Source organism: Lampetra fluviatilis, chromosome 4 (assembly GCF_964198595.1).
Source record: "Lampetra fluviatilis chromosome 4, kcLamFluv1.1, whole genome shotgun sequence".
NCBI classification, from domain to species: domain Eukaryota; kingdom Metazoa; phylum Chordata; class Hyperoartia; order Petromyzontiformes; family Petromyzontidae; genus Lampetra; species Lampetra fluviatilis.
Genome location: NC_136278.1, coordinates 452,823 through 472,574, shown reverse-complemented (window position 1 = coordinate 472,574; position 19,752 = coordinate 452,823). Strand labels below are relative to the sequence as shown.

At 49.3% G+C, this 19,752-nt stretch overlaps 1 protein-coding gene across 2 annotated transcripts; it reads right to left on the bottom strand.

The window, feature by feature from the left end:
* Positions 1-2,901: 2,901 nt before the first annotated feature.
* Positions 2,902-18,097, bottom strand: LOC144931424 (uncharacterized). Of its 2 annotated transcripts, none has more exons than XM_078855234.1 (6): positions 17,927-18,097; positions 14,676-15,977; positions 11,679-11,740; positions 10,620-10,658; positions 7,451-9,539; positions 2,902-5,610 (listed from the first exon to the last, which is right to left on the bottom strand). In XM_078855234.1, exons 2-6 carry the CDS (start codon positions 15,789-15,791, stop codon positions 5,482-5,484), a joined length of 3,435 nt encoding a protein of 1,144 aa, XP_078711360.1. In that variant the 5' UTR covers positions 15,792-15,977; positions 17,927-18,097; the 3' UTR covers positions 2,902-5,481. The 2 variants fall into 2 exon arrangements, with proteins under 2 accessions (XP_078711360.1, XP_078711361.1); XM_078855235.1 differs by having other exon boundaries at positions 5,471-5,610; positions 7,451-7,558.
* Positions 18,098-19,752: the final 1,655 nt, after the last annotated feature.

Sequence of the window (19,752 nt, the reverse complement as noted above, 5' to 3'; positions counted from 1 at the left end):
GCCCTGCAACTGCCTGCGCACATGACGGCTGACCTTCACTCGTGGAAGCTCTAGATAGCCCCTCTAGACTACAGAATGTTTGGCCTACTCTTCCACGTTAGTCAACATCTCAGAAATGGCGAGTACGGAGTACCCACATTTTATCCCAACAACGGCGAATGAGAGCAATGTTTGAAGGTAATAATCTTTAAAGAACCAAGCCAAGATGCAACCTTGCTCTCGCTTCGCGTAGGCGGTGTTTGTAAGAGACGTGGTTTTAGGGTTTAGGGGCCGTCCATAAATGACGTCACTCGATTTTGGACGATTTGACCCCCCTCGTCACACATCGTCACAAATGTCTGACCCCTCCCCTCCCCCTAGATGCGTGACGTCATTTATGGACGGCCCCTTACGGCCATGCTAGTGTCTGACTGATGCAGTAGTTGCGTCAGTCGGGCTGCAGCTGGGAAAGGGATTCTGCGGATTTCTACTCGTGGTGTTGTTCTGACCCCAGGGGTCGTCTCAGGCGGACTCCGCGCAGACCCCCTCCCCCCTCCCCCCGTGGACGTGCAGACAGCAACCGCCTCGACACGTGGCCATAGCCACAACAACCACAAGCCCAGCCAGCAACCTCAACCACCAACAACCATCACTACAACCACCACCAACAACCACCACCACCACCATAAAGACAATGACCACCACCAGCAACACTACCACAATAACCTCAACAGAGACCCCCCCTGTAGCCTTTAACAGACTCTTAAAGGGGAAAATGCTGTTAGCCAGTATCGATGAAGGCCGGGACACAGGGGAGTGGGTGGCCGGTACCACGGCCGGCCGGTTTCGTCTCCCGAGTGGCGACTTTCTCCACCGCAGCAGGCACGCATTGAAGTCCGAGTCGACCTGTCGAAGGCTCAGGACCGGTTCTCATATTCGCCACTATTGGTCGTGAGTTGGTTTCGAACTCTGGTGGCCGGGTTGGTAGCGCAGCGCGCTAACCACTGTGCCACCCCATCCCCACGACCACAAAGAACACGAGCACCACCTCTTTCATACCCAAGGCCACCTCGGCAGGCACAGCTGTTCTCTAAGAACACTTCCCGGCCAGACACCTCCCCTGTGCTCAAAGCTGAATCGAGTCACTTATTATGTATACAGGGGAGTCTCAAGACTCTCTTTCAGGAGGGTCCTGCCATTCGTATTATAACTCTGGCTCACCCAGGCAAGCCTCACTGAGACTCGGGAGGGTTCTACACAATGAGTTGTTATCGGGGGCGATGTTGCTACCTCTGTAATCCCAATTAAGTAATTTGCAGGTAATTTTCAGCATTTGGATGTTTACGGTCAATGCCAATTGCATTTCGTGCGTTGAGCTATGCGAAGAAAACGAAGAGCCAGGAGGAACCCCATGCAGAGCAGATGGAGAACATCAACCTCTCTACAGAATGGTGGCCTCCGTGTCGGAAATTGAACCTCGGCCTCTATTGCTGAGGAACGAGTTTTACAACTGCGCTGCCACCCTGCACTTGTATATCCGAGTGTTTTGCAATTTGCACGTGAATTAAATACTTGGGTGCCTGGAGAAGACGCAGGGTCAATGAGATGGGGGGGTGGGGGGTGAAGTGACTCGACTTGCGGTACTGCCATCTACAGGTCACCTCCATTACACAGCCAGCGCACGTGAGAGCGAGTTTCACAAATCTCGTTCACCAAACCTCGCCTCCTTCCACATGCATCCTGCGCGTAGTTGTGGGAAATATCCAAAGCAAACCAAAGTCACTATACTACAAACCAAAGTCACTATACTACAAACCAAAGTCGTTTCGTCGATTATATTCTCAACAACGACGCGAATGGTTATTGTTGTGTATTGCAGAGTTGTGCGTCAAACTAGGGCTCATATCTCACACAGAGGGAGTCCTTGCCCGTAAACATTTGGCAGTTCACCAGTGTTGGTGTAAGAATGCCTGAATCTGCTGATGAGGCCCTGAATGTGAAAACCCGTCCGAAGGTTTGCTAGTGCTGAACCAAAGGTTCATGCAAGCCCGACTGCTGATGAGGCCCTGAATGTGAACATCGGTAAAATTTTGCTTATGTTGAACCAATGCGGCCGACGTTCTGTACTGCCTAGAGGGTCGTACCGCTGATGGGATGTGTAAAAACGTTGTATGTGGGGGGTCAGACGGCGTGTGAAGGAGTATTCGGATTGCCTCCCACGTACTGGCTCACACGTGCGTGCCACCTAGCGTCGCGATGAGGAAACGCGGCTTTAGGGACGGTACTCCGGGGCCCAGGCCTGCGGCGAGCAGCATCCCCAACCTCACCAGACACTCCCCCTCTGTTACCGACCCGAGCTCGCCCTGTCACTGAACCGAGCACTCACCCAAGGGGCAACACTCTATCCCAGACAGATGGAACTGGTGGGGTCGACATTTGCTGTGCCGCATTCTCTTGGCGAGCAAGGGGATGGCTCCCCCTCAACGCCCACGTGAAGGGAGTTTCACAACATGTGTGCGATCCGAGATTTGAAGTTTTCGTGACTGCAAGGATCCATACTCTTTGTTTTTTTTCGGTAAAGTCACTTAGTAGGTGAAATAAATAAAAAAATAAAACTAAATTAAATCACGACGTTTCGGGGGCAACACAAGCGTCCTAAATAAAACAGAGTATCTGTGCGATCCACCAACCCTCGCTGCCTCCGCAGTACTTTGTTGGAGGCGTGAGCCACTTCTGCAGCACGGCTCAGTGTTAAACGCTTGTACACTTGACAGTTTAATTTGTTTCGCTACGTTTGGTGGTGAAGGGTCTTACGACACATTTTGACAGATGATTAAAAATAAATAACTTGATCACTGCTCGATGTAGAATGCAGCATCAAAGTCACTGCACATTAATTACTAAAACTCGATGTAAGGAATATACACAAACTTTTAATTCCACACCAACAATTCAATTAAGCCACACATTTATCAAGTTTCACAATGTTCACAGGACCGGTTCAGATACGTCTCATCGCTGACAAGAGTTGTGGCTAGGGCAGGGGTCGGCAACCAAAATAACAAGAAGAGCCATTTCTTTCCAATTCGGTACAAAATTCAGTATTTCAAGAGCCGCAATGCATCTGAGTACATACTGTACTCACGTACATATCGTCAAGAAGCAGTCCGTAAAGAGCCGCATGCGGCTCCGGAGCCGTAGGTTGCCGACCCCTGGGCTAGGGATTAAAACTTGGGTAAAAAGGTTAACAGTACACTGTGCTAACCACTGCACCGCCACTGCACTCGCAAGCACGTAATTCACAAAACGCCCTGACCGCGGGATGAACGAGTGGCCGTGTCGGCTCGTCACGAGGGGGTACAAATTGAGTTGAGTGTCTCAACCTTGCCATGAGCACGAACAGCCAAGCACAACGCTCACATGCCCACCACACAACATCATATATCCCAGCACACTTTGCACAACGCAACAATAACTTGAATTTGTAAATAACCCACAATATAACAAACGTCAGAGTGCAGAATAACACACGAAGAATGACACACCCTGCACAGTACAGGCTTCTTGAATGCGGTTCCTTCTCGCCACAGCTGCTCACATTCATCTCCCTTCAAAGTCTTAGCAATCATTTTACCGATTTATTTACACTACAGTATTTACGCTTTCAGTTGTTTCCAGGTAAACGTGTAATGAATGATTTGGCCACATTTGTGTCGTTAAAACCCTTCACCACCCACCAGAGCGAATTATCGTTTCAGCTGACCAGTAAGGTGAAGAACAATTCTCACAATCACAGTTCACAATTTGATTACAAATCACATTTTTTCTGACTAAATTTGGTTGAGATTTATTCTTACCAGGGACCTGAACCAACAATTGGCACATTAGACACCTTATAGCAAAACAAAGTTAATTAACCATGTTGGGCATAAAAACCAAACATGTTGATGTTTAAATCAGGACTGGAATGAATGGGCTTATGGAATAGAATCACTGAAATATAACCATAGAGGTCACAGTTCAAGTGTCCATGTCGCGGTTAGTCCTACCAACACTGGTCACCAATAAAAAAAACTACCAATGACCTAAGACTGATCCCTCTTAGGGCCAGCAGTGACAGTTGTAGCTGCCAACGTCGAGGTCCTCTCCTCTGTCAAGCAACACGTCCTCGCCAAAATCTGTACACGCTCACTGGAATAGCACCAGCAGACATTTGGAGCACTGTGGAGAGTCAAACGGCAAGGAGGCGACAAATTGAAGACAGCGGACACCCTCTACACAACCGCGCCGCTGCAGTCAAACGCCCGGAGCCACGCGGGAGCTTCCTCGCAACAGCACGGGCACTGGACGACTTCCCCGCGAGGAGACGTGGCGGGATCAACTCGGGGGGGCGGACCGCGTGGAAAAACTCTGAACCGACTTGGCACACAAGTAGCTCAAGGTCCAACCTGGCCACGTGGTGGTGGTCTACAAAACCAGAGCTGCTGCTGCTGCTGCAACCGCTGTAGCGAGATGGGGGCCGTGCGACACCTCGTACTCTGCCCACTGCTGGAGAAAGGCTGCTGCACTGTGCGAGATCTTGCAGCGGGCGACCTGTGAGCAATGACATGTGCTCGCCATTGGAAATAATGTTGACACTAGTGGTCCGACAGGAGTGGCTGCTGATTTACTGGTTTGCCAATGTCCCAATTCAGCCAAGAGCACCAAATGATTTACTGACATCTCTGTAACACATATATGACTGCACTGATTGCATCACAGATAGACTATAAAAGTGAATCTGTACTTGGCAGGGGAGGGGTGTACAAATCTGTTTGGGGAATGCATTTCCAGCATACACTCTGACAGCCCTCAGTGGGTATGGTCGTTGTTAAATAGGAAACAATTCTTTAAAAAATGTGTATGCCTTTGATAAATGCGTAACATTATGCATGGGGAATAATTTATTTACAATTTGTGCAGATTACACGTTTGTGTTACATTCAGTATCCTGAAACGAATGAGACGGCACAAACATGGTGGAACAAATGAGCAACGGTAAAAACAAGGCAGTAATAACCGACATAAATCAATTGATCCTGGAATGGAATCGCGACTCCCAATCATGACTAATCGTGGGTGACTGTACACATGAGTTCACTTGTCTACCCAGGAAAAGCCTCGCCGAGTCTCAACACTCTTATTCAGAAGGGTCATGCCAATATTTTGCAGGAGAGGGTTATGTTGGTGCTGTGTGATCTCAATTGAGTAAGGTGCAGGTATCTTTTTAGTACTGGGATGGTCGGCCAACACCAGTTACATTGTATATGTTGTAGCTATGGGAGGAAACCAGAGAACCCAGAGAAAACCCGTGTGCAGAACAGGGGGTGAGAGAACGTCCAAACTCCACGCAGAAAGCTGTGCGAGTCGGGAATCTAATCCAGGCCATTCTTGCTGCGAGGCACGAGCGTTACCACCGCGACACCCTGCCGCCTGTGTGCGGGTGAATCATTACACGGATAGTTAGCGTGCGTCAGCGCGCCAACCACCACCGCTGCTGTTGTATTCGTCTTTCCAGGCAGGCATGGCGCTGCGATACGGGCCGAGTGGCGCCCTCTCACCACTGTGGCGGTCGCCACTCGCCGGGTTGTCCTGTCGGAGCAAAGAGGACAGAGAAGATGGACACGCAGGGATCAGAACGCGGCTGAAACGCTCACCGCCTTGCCGGCAATCTCCCGACAGCTGTGTCATATTAGGTCTGACGGACCGACATCGCCAAGATCCTGGGTTTATATTCGAGTATCATCTGGGTAGAAACCCAATGGCAACCGTTCAAATAAGGCAACAGAACTGGATAGGAAATATCGTAAGAGGTGAGGGCTTGCTGGGGGATTCCAAAATACTTCCGGACTCACGGTCCACTGTCAATCCTCAAATAAAAAGATTCACTTACAACCTTATCATTTGGTGCTCTGTCTCAACAGCAGGGCCTTGGCTGCCATATTCTCCATCCTATTCTGCTCTCCATCTGCTTCATTTCCACAAATGACCCATTTATTCCTCCCCATTCTTGGCCTTCCACTCATTATTTTTCCTTCCGTTCCTGTTTTACATCGTCACAGAATGTGTCCAAAACAGTTCCTCTTTCACCTTCTGATGACTTATTCATTCTTCTGTCGTTGATGCCATCCAAGATTTCCACCAAGCAGTATAAAATATATAAATTAGACGAAAAAAAGTGTACCTGGGACAGTTCCGCAGAAAACTTCCCAATGGCCTTGCAGACCACCTGGGGTCTGATGTTTACAGGTTGGAAACCACTGCACTAGACGGTAGGATGACTGGAAAAGGTTGAGATTTGTAGAGGAATGCACCCCTCGACATCTTGAAAATTGGGATTTTTTTACCCCTCACAATTGCTAAGCACATGTCCAATGTCCCAAAACGTCAAACACAAAACAACACATCAAACTCTAAATATAGTAGTTAACACGTTTCTTGAATTGAGCAAGTTTACAAGAACTTGGGGAAATTGATTATTCCAAAATCTAGCACGAGGGAAGGAGCAGAAAGAAAAGTGTTTTGGCCTGCAGTGTGGTTAAGTTGTGTTGTTGTTGTGATCCGCAGTGTGGTTAAGTTGTGTTGTTGTTGTGATCCGCAGTGTGGTTAAGTTGTGTTGTTGTTGTGATCCGCAGTGTGGTTAAGTTGTGTTGTTGTTGTGATCCGCAGTGTGGTTAAGTTGTGTTGTTGTGATCTGCAGTGTGGTTAAGTTGTGTTGTTGTTGTGATCCGCAGTGTGGTTACGTTGTGTTGTTGTTGTGATCCGCAGTGTGGTTAAGTTGTGTTGTTGTTGTGATCCGCAGTGTGGTTAAGTTGTGTTGTTGTTGTGATCCGCAGTGTGGTTAAGTTGTGTTGTTGTTGTGATCCGCAGTGTGGTTAAGTTGTGTTGTTGTTGTGATCCGCAGTGTGGTTAAGTTGTGTTGTTGTTGTGATCCGCAGTGTGGTTAAGTTGTGTTGTTGTTGTGATCCGCAGTGTGGTTAAGTTGTGTTGTTGTTGTGATCCGCAGTGTGGTTAAGTTGTGTTGTTGTTGTGATCCGCAGTGTGGTTGTGTTGTTGTTGTGATCCGCAGTGTGGTTGTGTTGTTGTTGTGATCCGCAGTGTGGTGGTTGAACGCGGTGTGGATGAGAGGAAACAGTGTCTGGGCGACAGTCTAACACAGCCAAATAAGTTAAATGTTCACGGGTACAAGAGTTTAACGCACAAATTATTGTTTCAGCTCTCACCAGTAAGTTGAATAATTTATCAGAACCAAAGTTAGCAATGAGATACATTACATTTAGTTTGCAACTACGCAAACCAACTTAGAGATGGAATCCAGGAAGTCAGAATAACCGCGTCGCCTGACATCGCTACTTAATTGCGACACGGCTTCTTAACCGCTACACGGATATTGACACTTTCGACAATGGCCAGAGTGGGGTAGGAGACTTACACTGCCCCACTTGTCGCAGTCTTCGCTCTCCTCCTCCAAGAGACAGCGCTTCCTGCCCGTCATGCCGTGCCGCTCCGGGGGTGGCGGTAGCGCCACCCTGTGGCTCTGCTGCGACGGAGAGAAGCACCATCGTTCGTAGCCAGAACCAGTAACAGCACCAGTAACGAAACCAGCTCTGGCGCCGCTGCTGCCGTCGCCGCCGTCGCCACCGTCGCCATCGCCGCCGTCGTGCTCCTCGGTTTCCCACGGAGCTTGCGATGTGCAGCTCACCATGTCGTGAGATTTTGACAGGAATGGGGCGCCTATGCCGGCATGATCGGTGGCCCTAGTAAATCTGTTTCCTCCAGAAGTACGAGGAGGACCAGACATCCTATCGAGGCCAGACATCTTGGCAGAGCCAGACATGCCTCGAGAACCAGACGCACCGTCTGACCCATAGGACAGTCGCGCTGCACCGGAAATGTCGGCACCGGCAGATCTCAGCGATCCACTGAAAGAGCTGAGAGAGACTCTCTCCCCCAAGTATGTACCACCACCAGGACCATCATCATCACTACCATACAGGTCAGTTTCACTACCGAACCCATCCACCCTGCCCCCACCGGCTCGCCTGTACACATCGTCACTTTTACCGTACGTGTCGGCGACATAACCTTTGCCGCTAACTCCACCGTAGTCATCAGTTTGGCTGTACTCGTACACATTAACGCCGCCATACGACTTGGCTACAGGGTACCTGCTGGCCCTGCTACCAAACTCATCGGCGTTGCTGCTACTGGCTGGTTCGGATCCACTGTAATTTCGGCCTCTGTCGTATCCACCGTACGCACCAATACCGGCTCCACTAGCTCCCCCACGGCGGTCACTGCTGTATGCAGTGTCATCACAGTATGCTTCTACACCACCATGCATGTCACTACCAGGCATGTCATCGCCACCACCATACATTCTAGCACCACTACCAGACACCCTGGTCATACCAAGCATGTCACCCCTACCGGACATCCCAGCCCTACCGGACATCCCAGTCTGACCAAATGTGTCAGTACCACGAGGTGACATCCCAGCCCTCCCAGACACACTGGAACCACCGTACATGCCGGAGCGGTCACTAACATCAGCACCACCAGGCATCCTGGCCATGCCAGGTGTGTCACCACCCCCAGACATTCTGGCGCTGGCATACATGCTGAACCTATCATGAACGTCGGTCCCACCAGACTTGCCGGTTCTATCAGATATACTGGCATCGCTGTGCATTTCGGCACGACCAGATATTCCAGCCCTATCAGGGATGTTCCTGGTACCACCATACATCCTGGCCCTACCAGGCATGTCATCACTGCCACCAAACACGCCAGGTCTATCAGAAGCATCAGGCCCACCAGACATGATGGCCCTACCAGATAATCCAGAACCATCGGGCATCCCAGCCCTACAGGTCATCCCGGTCCCACCTGACATTCTGGTCCCACCAGACATCCCGGATCCACTGGACATCCCAGCACCACCGGTCATCCTGGGCCCACTGGTCATCCCAGGCCCAGTGGTCATCCCAGCCCCACTGGTCATCCTGGGCCCACTGGACATCCCGGACCCACTGGTCATCCCAGCCCCAGTGGTCATCCTGGCCCCACTGGTCATCCCAGCCCCACCAGACATCCTGGACCCACCGGTCATCCCAGCCCCACCGGTCATCCCAGCACCACTGGACATCCTGGGCCCACTGGACATCCCAGCACCACCTGTTATCCCAGCCCCACTGGACATCCCAGCACCACCGGTCATCCTGGGCTCACTGGACATCCCAGGCCCAGTGGTCATCCCAGCCCCACCAGACATTCTGGCACCACTGGTCATCCTGGCCCCACCAGTTGTTACGGCTCCACCGGACATGTTGGCCCCACTGGACATTACGGCCACACCGCTCACACCGACATCAACTTTGGCAGAGGTTGCGGTGCTATCCTCTTCCGTATCGCTTTCCAGCTCCATCTCCACCACGGCGGTGTTGACCGCGGGATCACTGGTGCCGTCAGCATTTTCTGCCTTCTCTTTGCTGTTGTTGTTTTTCTGTTCGCTGCTTTTGCTTTTTAAAAATTACATCAGAAGGAGGAAGAAGAACAAAAGGTTGGAGTTAGGGTTGGATTCCAGGTAAAGAGATCCCTCAAATAATCAAACAATTTGGTTATTTCAACACATAGCGGGTTTTCACAGCCAATGCTATTATTCATAATCGATGTTTGGTTTAGGCCACGTAACAACCTAAACCAATTTTTGCTGTACAACTCTGCACCACCTGACAAAGCCTAACATATTAAGTCGGCACGTGTGTACAAGCCTTTAATGTGACAAGTATTATTATGTCAGTTCACACCGGTAAGTTGAAGAACAATTTTCTCGACCAAATTTAGAAATTAAACAGGGGTGACAGAGCAGTAAACACTTGTGCCTGACAACTAAATTTAGCCTGCGTGTGATTTCCGACACTGGAGCCATTCCGTGTAGAGTTTGTCTGTTCTCCCCCTGTTCTGTATGGGTTTCCTCTGGGTTCCCCTGTTTCCTCCCAAAGCTCTACAAACCCTCACAATGTAACTGATATTGGGCAAATCGGAATCTTTATTTATCCTCGAGGAATCCGATGAGCTATGAAGCTCTTTTTTCACAGATGCGCAGTAGGGGCCAGTCAGAAAGTCACAAAACATCCCTCATGCTAAAACATTATCTGAAAATGGCTCAACTGGGATTAATTACAGAGCAAAATCGCCCCACTACTGTGATCACTTGGCATGACCCTTCCTCCAAAAGTCTTATGACCCTATGAGACTTTCCTGTGTATACAAGTGTAATAATAAAATAAAGATACTAAATGTAATTGTAAGAATTGTTCTGAATGTACAAACAAGAATGAAATATATTGCTTGAGGGACTGCAGAACTTGGGAAATTGTTGGTAGCGCCGGCTGATTCCCTCCAGATTGTCTGTGGTTCCTTTGCGATTCTGAGATACAGTTTGAATGATGACGCTACATAAAACTAAACATCATCATCATCATCATAAGTGTTACTGCTTCTATCTTGAGCAGCAGGAGGTTGTGTATGAGTCTACTGAGCTATGAAAGTCCATTGCAAAGAGAAACTATGGGAAAACTCGCGTATTGTTCACTCACCTCTTTTCGTACCAGTTCTCCGGCTTCCACAATGGATATCTAAAAAAGATTTACAAACATAGCAATAATAACTTAGGCACTGTTGTTATAGAAATAATTCAAAATGGTACAGCAATTCCTTTTTTTGCACATATGCTTCATTATAAGCACAATGACATCATAAACCGCTGGCCCACATTCGTCATTTACACTGCCTCATAATGGAAAGTTAAGGAGTTGATATTGTGGCCAATTATCCTTCTTCACAAACACCAATATGTCTTGGCTATAACAGTTCCGTGCTTTTACTTTTTGATTAACCCGCCCTCCCTGCATCCATGTGGCTTTCAACCGGCCAGGGTAGATCAGCAGTAGAGCTCTCAATTGGAAGGTCGATTGTTCAAATCTTGCTTAAGGGGTTGACCTCTTACCCATCATCACTCCCTCTGGGGTCGATAAAATTTATACCACTTTGTGGGGGAAATCAAACAGTGGTTGTGTTATGGAAAGACTTAGCCCCACCATAGCAATAAAGAATTTCCAACAATGGCTCTGCAGGACTTTAAACGGGAAATGGGTACCGATGCCTCAATTTTCAATAGAGAAGAAAACCACTTTTGACTTTGACCTTATGGCCTGCTTCAACGTGTGAAGTTTTGGGAAAAAACCCTTCATGCAAATAAAATAATGTGATGCCAATTAAAGCAAATGGATGCACTCAAGAGGTGGAAGCAGGCCTCAAGTGTTGTGGGGTGGTTGTATTAGTGCACATTGTGAGCGAGGGTGTGGCTGTCATTCAACAAATCACACGGCTTCACACTGCACACAGTTATTGTGCCGCAGGTCATAATCCTCACAAACACAACGACTAGACTGTAGTCTAAAGACGAGTTGGCGATTATCAATAAAAAATAAATTAGTCCTTTGCCAATCCATTGCTGGTTGAACGTCTCCAACACACCATGTCGATCATGGTTTTTTGTTTTAACATACTTCACCCCATTGGTGAGTGCGATTTGGTGATCCACTGCTGGATGGTGAATCCACTGCTGGATGAGACAAACAAGTTTGTGCACTCACTTCTCCTTGATGAACTCGCAAGAGGCCTGGTGAATGCGTCCAGAAATGTGCTTTGTCCAGTCCTGCACACGCACATGCACATGGCGAGGGGGGCGGTCGTTAGCCAAGGTCACCTATAAAGGGCCCCAACAGCCAACAGGGCAAAATATTTCATGCCAAGTAACTGCGATAAGTTCAACTGCATCCAATGCCTCTTTTCCACTGGAACATCCAAGCTGTGTTGGGGCCATGCCACATCACGAGTCGGTGTGACGCAGGTCCTTTCCCACTGTACAAACCGAACCGTGCCCCCACACGCAATTCTCGACGTCAAGAAGCATGTAGATGATGCGGTAATGCTGTGTCCTCGCCATGTACCGATGCCGCACGCAATGTACACTTCACTAGCCTCACTCGTAACATGGCTTTGAAGCGAGCCAGATTCGGATGCGTTGTTTGGCCAGCTTAGCGTGGCTTGGTTCTGGCTCGGCCCAGTGAATAGCCAGTGGAAAACCACCTCATCGAGTTTACTAGTCACGAAAGCTACCAAATGTTGAAACTGCTTCAGAGAAAATACCTACCTTTGATGATAACTTGATAATCTTTCTATTTTTGAAATGTGTTTAAAATAAACAGGTCCAAAAAGTATTTCATACATCTACACAAATTGTGGAAAAGAAACTGACAATATATATAGGTTTTTGAATGTCAAGACAAAGTACGGAGAAAAAGCAAAACTTTCTGAAAGATAAGCGTTTTGAAATAAGTGGGCGTAAAATAAGTCCAAGTGCTCACACAAACAATAACAAAGTGATTGTGGAGGAGCATGTGTACGTAAAGCAGGTGTCAGGTGAGAGGCTCACACACTAAGTGGAGACTTAAGAATCTACCCTAAACACACCGGGGATTTAATCGCGTAGAGGTGCTAAGCAGCAAGCCAGAGAGAGCTATTGTACAGAATCACAAAGGAAAAAAACTTGTAAAATCCCGACACTTACCTGCGGAGTTGAATATTACATCCTCGGGGATTTTTCCGCGGCAATAAACACAGATTAGGATTTCTGGCGCGCGTTTTGCGAGGGCTGTCGGCTGAGCAGGTGCGTGCGTATGGCGTCTGTTCATGTTGTGCATGAAAGTGTAAGCGGGTGGGCGGGTGTGCACGTGCACACTTGCCACCGCAGGCGCACTTTGTAACAGCACGCGGCCTCTTGTATACATGGACACGGGTATATATCCTTGTGCGTTTTACACATGTGTCCATTCAATTGTACGAAGATATATATTTATTTTTACACCTACCTGATGCACTTACTTCTTGAAAGCACTCGCACACACTCCATGTGTTCAGAAGATGATTCTTAAGGCAATGTTTAAAGTGTCTCAATGGGTTTATGATTCGTAATTATTTTTTGCGTTTGGCCACAAAATGATCTGACCAAATTTGCGTCATTAAGACTCTGCACCACCTGACAGAACCAAAAAATTAGTTGTGTGTGCACGTGTTTAATGCGAAAATTATTGTTGAAAAACGGTTCTCAAAATCAAATTTAGTCATGAGATAAATATAGACTAATTTGGTTGTGAGAAATGTTCAACCTACCAGTGAGCTGAAACAATAAGTGGCATATTAATCACTTGCACAGGTGACAATATAACTTGTTTGGCTGTTTAGGTGGTGCAGGGTCTTAACAAAAGAAAGTTTGTCTAATAATAATGTGGACCTTTAACCCATAAAATCATCATAAGATTGGCAACAAAAACCTACACGTGAAGTAAATGGGCTAATTTAATCTCTTGGTTAAATAAATGATACTGACTGACTTACTTTTGCCCTGCATCCTAAGCTCAACATTCATCCTCGACAGGACAATCCTAAATGTTTAACCAGGAGGTGGCCAGATGAATGAGGAGCCTGATACTGTTGGGAGCCTGGCTTCATAACAGGGTTTCGTCCACCCATTATTATAGCGGGTTTTCAAGTGCAGTGACTTAATGGTGTTATCCTGTTCACCAATGAGCGCAGACAAAAAACAATTTTGTTAACTTTGCCAGTTAGCCAGCATTGGTTCAAGCAAGCCTGACTCTGAATGTCAAAACCAAAGTTATGCTTGTGTTGAATTGATGCTGCTGAAATTATGCACTCCCACAAGGCCGTATTGACTGATGGGATGAATAAAAAAACGTTTTTTTGTGGAGGAACAGATAAATGAAGGGGCATATTGTGCGCTTCGTGATTTAAGTTTGTATTGTCACTTAAATCGACAAATTCCAGCTTAAATGACCAAATACAAGCGGTCTCCGGCTTACAACGGTCGAATTACTAAGATTCACATTTACATCGTTTACATGCCACCATTTATCGATTTACGACACAAAAACTTGATTTACGAATCATCTTCCGACATGACCCCGAACACATTTGAACAGTCAGTCTGGTTTCCGATATGACTTGGTGTGGAGCTTTTGTTATTCTCAAGTATTTTTGTGGATTTTTACCTATTAAACCCTGTTAAATAGGGCTGAAGAGAAATACATTGCCAAGTGATGCTTCTATTGTTTTCGACTGTCATTGGAAAAAATATGGCCCTGATTTACGACGATCCAATTTATGACGGGGTTTCCAGAAATGCATTGTCGTAAAAGTGGGGACCGCCTGTATCTTGGTTCTATTGGAACGTGACGTACTGTACGTTCTTTGCAGGGCATAGAAGAGGCGCACCACCTCGCACGGTTAAAGTGGCAACTGAAGTGACTTCAGAAGCAGCTCCGACGTCATCTCCTGGAGCCATTTTCTGACATAAGGCAAGTGGATTGCTCTGCTGAAAGAGCTTAAAATACAAACTTCATCATCTAATGATCATATGATGCCGAGCACAACGCAAGACGGATATAACTTGGGAGACACAAAAAAATCCCCCAGCTTAACCCAAACAAATTGCAACGGGGAGAGGCAGCAAAGTTTGGCAAAACACGCTGCGTCGCAGCTCAAGGGATTAGCCCGACATGCGAAACACTTACCCGGATCCCGCTCAGGGGTTTGTTGCAAATGCAGCAGGTGTGCGGGAACTTTGGCGGTCGGCGCCCAAAGTAGTCGTTCTTCTGCTGAGGGGAGGGGCAGCCAGAGTGCGTGTCCTTTTCTCCATGCGTGTAGTCCCACACCTTCGGCCGTTTTTCCTCCACAATCGCCGTCGCTGACTTCCTGGAGGAGGTGGCGGTGGTGGCGGCGGCGATGGCGGAGACGGCGGCCGCCGCCTCGCTACTTCCCATCACGGTGCACGCGACGTTCATCAGCTTGCGATTGCTGATGTCTCGGAGGATCTCGAGCGAGCGGCCAGGCGTCAGCTCCTCCTCGCGGAACGTGCCCAGGTCCTGGAGGTCATCCAGCGTGAGGCCCAGGCTGGTGAGCAGCGCCGCCAGTCGTTGCTTACGGTTGGGCGCGCTGGATGGGCGCCGGTGCGGGCCCGAGTATCCGCCGAAGTTAACGAGCAGGTCGGTGGCCGTCTCGCTGTCGTCCTGCTCCTGCCTGTCTGCTTCCGAGAAGCCGGGCTGGACTGGGGAATGCTGGTCGCGGGCCTCCATGGGTGGGCGTCTGGCGAGCCCTCGCTCGTACAAGCGTGGCGGTTCGGGCACGTCGGGGTAGCCATCGTGTTTGTAGGGGTCGTCGTAGTAGGGGTCGTCCCTTGGCGCAATTCTCCATCTCTCCGAGAATGCTTCATTCCGCGTGCTAGCCTTATCCGGGCCTGGAAACCTGTCCAGCGGCTCCCTCACATAGGGGGCCTCCATCTCATAGGCTTCCCCCTCTTCTTCTCCCCTGTAGCCTTCCTCGCTCTGGTAACGCTCCTCGGTATCGTACTGACCTTCGTGGATGCCATAGTTTTCATGCTCGTGGTGGTGGGACTGGCGCGCGTACGGGTCCGGTGCTCCGTATGGCTCTCCCTGCTCGTAACGCCGGCGCATTGCGTGTGGCTCTTCCTCCACGCGTGCCATCTTCCACGGTGGGGACCCAGAGCGCCGGAACCCACCTGGGCAGAGCCGCTGAGAGGGGTGGCCCCACGATGATGGTGCGCCTGGCGCCATATGTGACGGCGGGCGGCGCACATTGCCAAAAGTGGCTAGCTCTGGTGACCGGTGCATGGTGGTTGTACGGTTGGTCACAGCGATTCGCCGAATCGGGAAGAAAGCGAGTCCTAGAGTCTTAGCGCTAGGCCAGGCAACGTGTTTAGATTAATGGTTTGGCTTAGGCGGGATCTGTGCTGCCGTTTCCACTCGTGCCTTGGGCAGTGGCTCCTGTGTGCCACTGCGGGGCGCGGTGCTAAGAGGCTGCAAATCAGAACAGAGCGAGCAATGGTATGAACGGAATACGGTAACAGAGAAACGATCAGGCTTACCTTCCATTTGTCCATCGAAAACCATTCATCAAAATGAAAACAGCACTGGTCATCCACAAACAGGATGTTTTTTTCTTTCTTGGAAAAAAACACAGCAATGTTCAATTTGCTGTAAATACTCACAGTGATCGGCAATATTTGAGAGACAAATTGGTGATGGAGATTTTGTCAGTTCATCTTCATAAAAGTCCAGCTGATTAAATAAAATGACCGACTGATTTCCAAAAGACACAGCATGGAGCACAATACACGAATCAACGTCTACGAATAAGAATAAAAATAGTTTATGTTAATAAAAAATCATAGCCTATAGTTTAATATTGATATAGATTCGACAAAATTACACAATTGTAAATTCGATAATCACACTTTATATTGTGCATTCACACCAATGCATATTCTATTGTTGTGCCGCTATATATTTATAAAATTCATAATACTATGGATTCTATAAATTTACATCACTATAGATTCTACATTTGCATCATGTAGATACTATAGTTAATTAATTATATAATCTATAGAACCCATATAGCTATAGATTCTACAGATTCACGGCACTTTAGATTCTACATTCATACCAATGTATGGATGTGGAACTTATAGAAGGAACACATGATAATTAAATTATTACTAATCTATTATATTATCTATTATATTACAATAACCCCCCTTCTCCGCCTACGATTTCTGCACCTGATGGGTTCAGTGATGACGTCGTCTTGCTCTAAGACCAGAAGCAGGTGGATGGCTTCACTATTCTGGTAAATCGGCCGATTATGTTGGATGTAATAACCAACGAAACGTTGTATTCAAAATGTAAATGTTGTGGATTTGCTCTCAAACACCTGCAGGCTCAAGCAGTGACTAATTGGTGCGTTGTTTACGTGACAAACCTTACTGACTGTGTCGGGTGGTGGAGGGTTATACTTACGCGATCTGACCAAACAACCTTTATCATGAAACATGCTCTGCCTACGATCCATCCTGGGTTTAACCAGACGGGATTGTGTGAGGAGTTCACAAAGATCTGGACAGTCTCATCAGTGAACTCTTCCGGCAGGCGAGGCTGCGTTGACTGGGTCATGGATCCCGCATGCCCAGCCACCGCACGCTCGAGCAGATTATGTTTGTTCGGCAGGTTCGAGGGACGAAACGCGCGCGGCACGAGCTCGAGAAGAGATCGATTGATGTGGTGCAGAGGGATGTGGAGCTGAGTGGACTTGCCGACGGCTGGTACCAGCAGTTTCAAGATCGGCCTCTATGGAGGAGGATCGTGAAGGACGCCACTGGACCATTGGGAGGCAGTCGCCCTCCAGCAACGGAGGGCAGAAGAGCGACACTCACAACAACGAGCGGGGGGGGGGGGCGAGCTGGGTGTCTAAAACGCAGACTGGGCACAGCAGGAAGCACAGTTTGTGCATCTGCCGGTCATCTCAGGGAGTCAATGTGACCCGCCAGTGCACCTAGCTTGGCACAAGCGCCGTGGCGATGTGACCTCCACTTAGTGGACGGCGGTGGTTGTTGTTGTTGTGGTAGTGTCGTGGTTCGAGCACTGCGTTATGAAACCCAGCGACTCGAGTTCAATTCCCGCTCACCACCAACACTGGCGAATATTTTATCCGGTCCTGGGTCTCCCCTAGGTCGACTCAGCCCTGCATGAGTACCTGGTACGGTGTGGGCATCAGCACTGGGGATACAAAGGTGTCCGCGCGTGGTGTTGGCCACCCACCCCTTTGTCGGTCGTGCAGCCTTCATAGGTGCTCGCTAACAGCACCAATAGGCGTCGTTATTGTTGTTGCTATTTGGTCTCGCAGGTTTTATATTTAAGGCCTCACCTAGGCCCCGACCTCCCGCCCCGATGCTACCGCACTCCCTTACCTCGTCCACCTCCTCCTCGCTCGTCTTCCACCTCCTCGCTCTTCTCTGTCGTCTTCCACCTCCTCCTCGTCCACCTCCTCTCCTCCTCCACCTTCTCTCTCGTCTCTCTGTCTCTCTACAGAGACGAGGACACGGCGGAACGGAATGGTGCCGGTCACCACCCCCCGTGTAGCAGCGGCGCGCTGGGTGCTCCACCGCGGCCCGCGATTGGCTGAGGCGAGACGCGCGCGGCAGCAACGGCGCCGCTGATTGGCTGCCTGGTAGCGTGATGTTCCAACAACGATACAATGTTCCAACAACGACTTAGTGTCGCTGTGGAGAACAGATTCGTGGTTCTTCACTGGAAGGCCCGCGGGCTACTGGCGGCCCCTAGTGGCCTTCAGTGCGGCCCCTAGTGGCCTCCAGTGGCCTTCAGTGCGGCCTCCAGTGACCTTCAGTGCGGCCCCCAGCGGCCTTCAGTGCGGCCCCCAGTGGCCTTCAGCGCGGCCCCCAGCGGCCTTCAGTGCGGCCCCAGTGGCCTTGAGTGCGGCCCCCAGTGGCCTTGAGTGCGGCTCCCAGCTGCCTTCAGTGTGGCCCCCAGCGGCCTTCAGTGCGGCCCCAGTGGCCTTGAGTGCGGCCCCCAGTGGCCTTCAGTGCGGCTCCCAGCGGCCTTCAGTGTGGCCCCCAGCGGCCTTCAGTGCGGCCCCAGTGGCCTTGAGTGCGGCCCCAGTGGCATTGAGTGCGGCCCCCAGTGGCCTTCAGTGCGGCTCCCAGCGGCCTTCAGTGTGGCCCCCAGCGGCCTTCAGTGCGGCCCCAGTGGCCTTGAGTGCGGCCCCAGTGGCATTGAGTGCGGCCCCCAGTGGCCTTCAGTGCGGCTCCCAGCGGCCTTCAGTGTGGCCCCCAGCGGCCTTCAGTGCGGCCCCAGTGGCATTGAGTGCGGCCCCCAGCGGCCTTCAGTGCGGCCCCTAGTGGCCTTCAGTGCGGCTCCCAGCGGCCTTCAGTGCGGCCCCTGACGTGCGGCGGCCTCCGACAAGACGCAGCGCCCCATCACCGTGCTGCTGTCAAACCCCAATGGGTCGAGATTTGAAGCTTTCGTGACTGCAAGGATTCATACTCTTAGGTTTTTTCGGTAAAGTCACGTAGGTAAAATAATAATAAATTAAGTAAAAAATAAAATAGTAAATGAAAACAAATAAATTAAATCACGACGTTTCGGAGGCAACACAAGCTTCCTTCATCAGGTGTCAAAAGGCACAACAAAATAACCGTAGCGAGAGGTATTTGTGATGGGACATTAATATATCACTTCAGTTATTTTGCTGTGCCCTTTTACACGTGATGAAGGAAGCTTGTGTTGCCTCCGAAACGTCGTGATTTAATTGATATATTTTCATTTATTATTTTTTACCTACGTGACTTTACCTTAAAAGCCTCAGAGTATAAACCCCAATGGCTTCAAACGCGTGGCGGCCTCCCTCACACGGTCGTTGTTTTATCGGCCAAAGTGGCCCCCCTCTGAAAATTAGTGAACATCACTGACATCGAGATGCAGAAAATACACCGCCCTCATATGTTCGTCTCTCCGTGTAAAAAAACAATTATCACAATCCCTCAGCCTAATACTTTCTACAGCATTGTTTGAAGATAACGACTTTGATTTCACGGAAAAAGTGTGAACAATCCGTGACATTTCAGAGTAAACTCGCCCCGTCTCCATTCCTCTTCCCCCTGGCCTCAGTCCCTCCTCGGAGTTGGCGACTTCACCGACGTTTGAGGGATTTACCTCAGAAAATGCGCGACAATTTCCAAAGTTTTTGTCGCGTAAATGCCTCGACAATCAGAGTTTC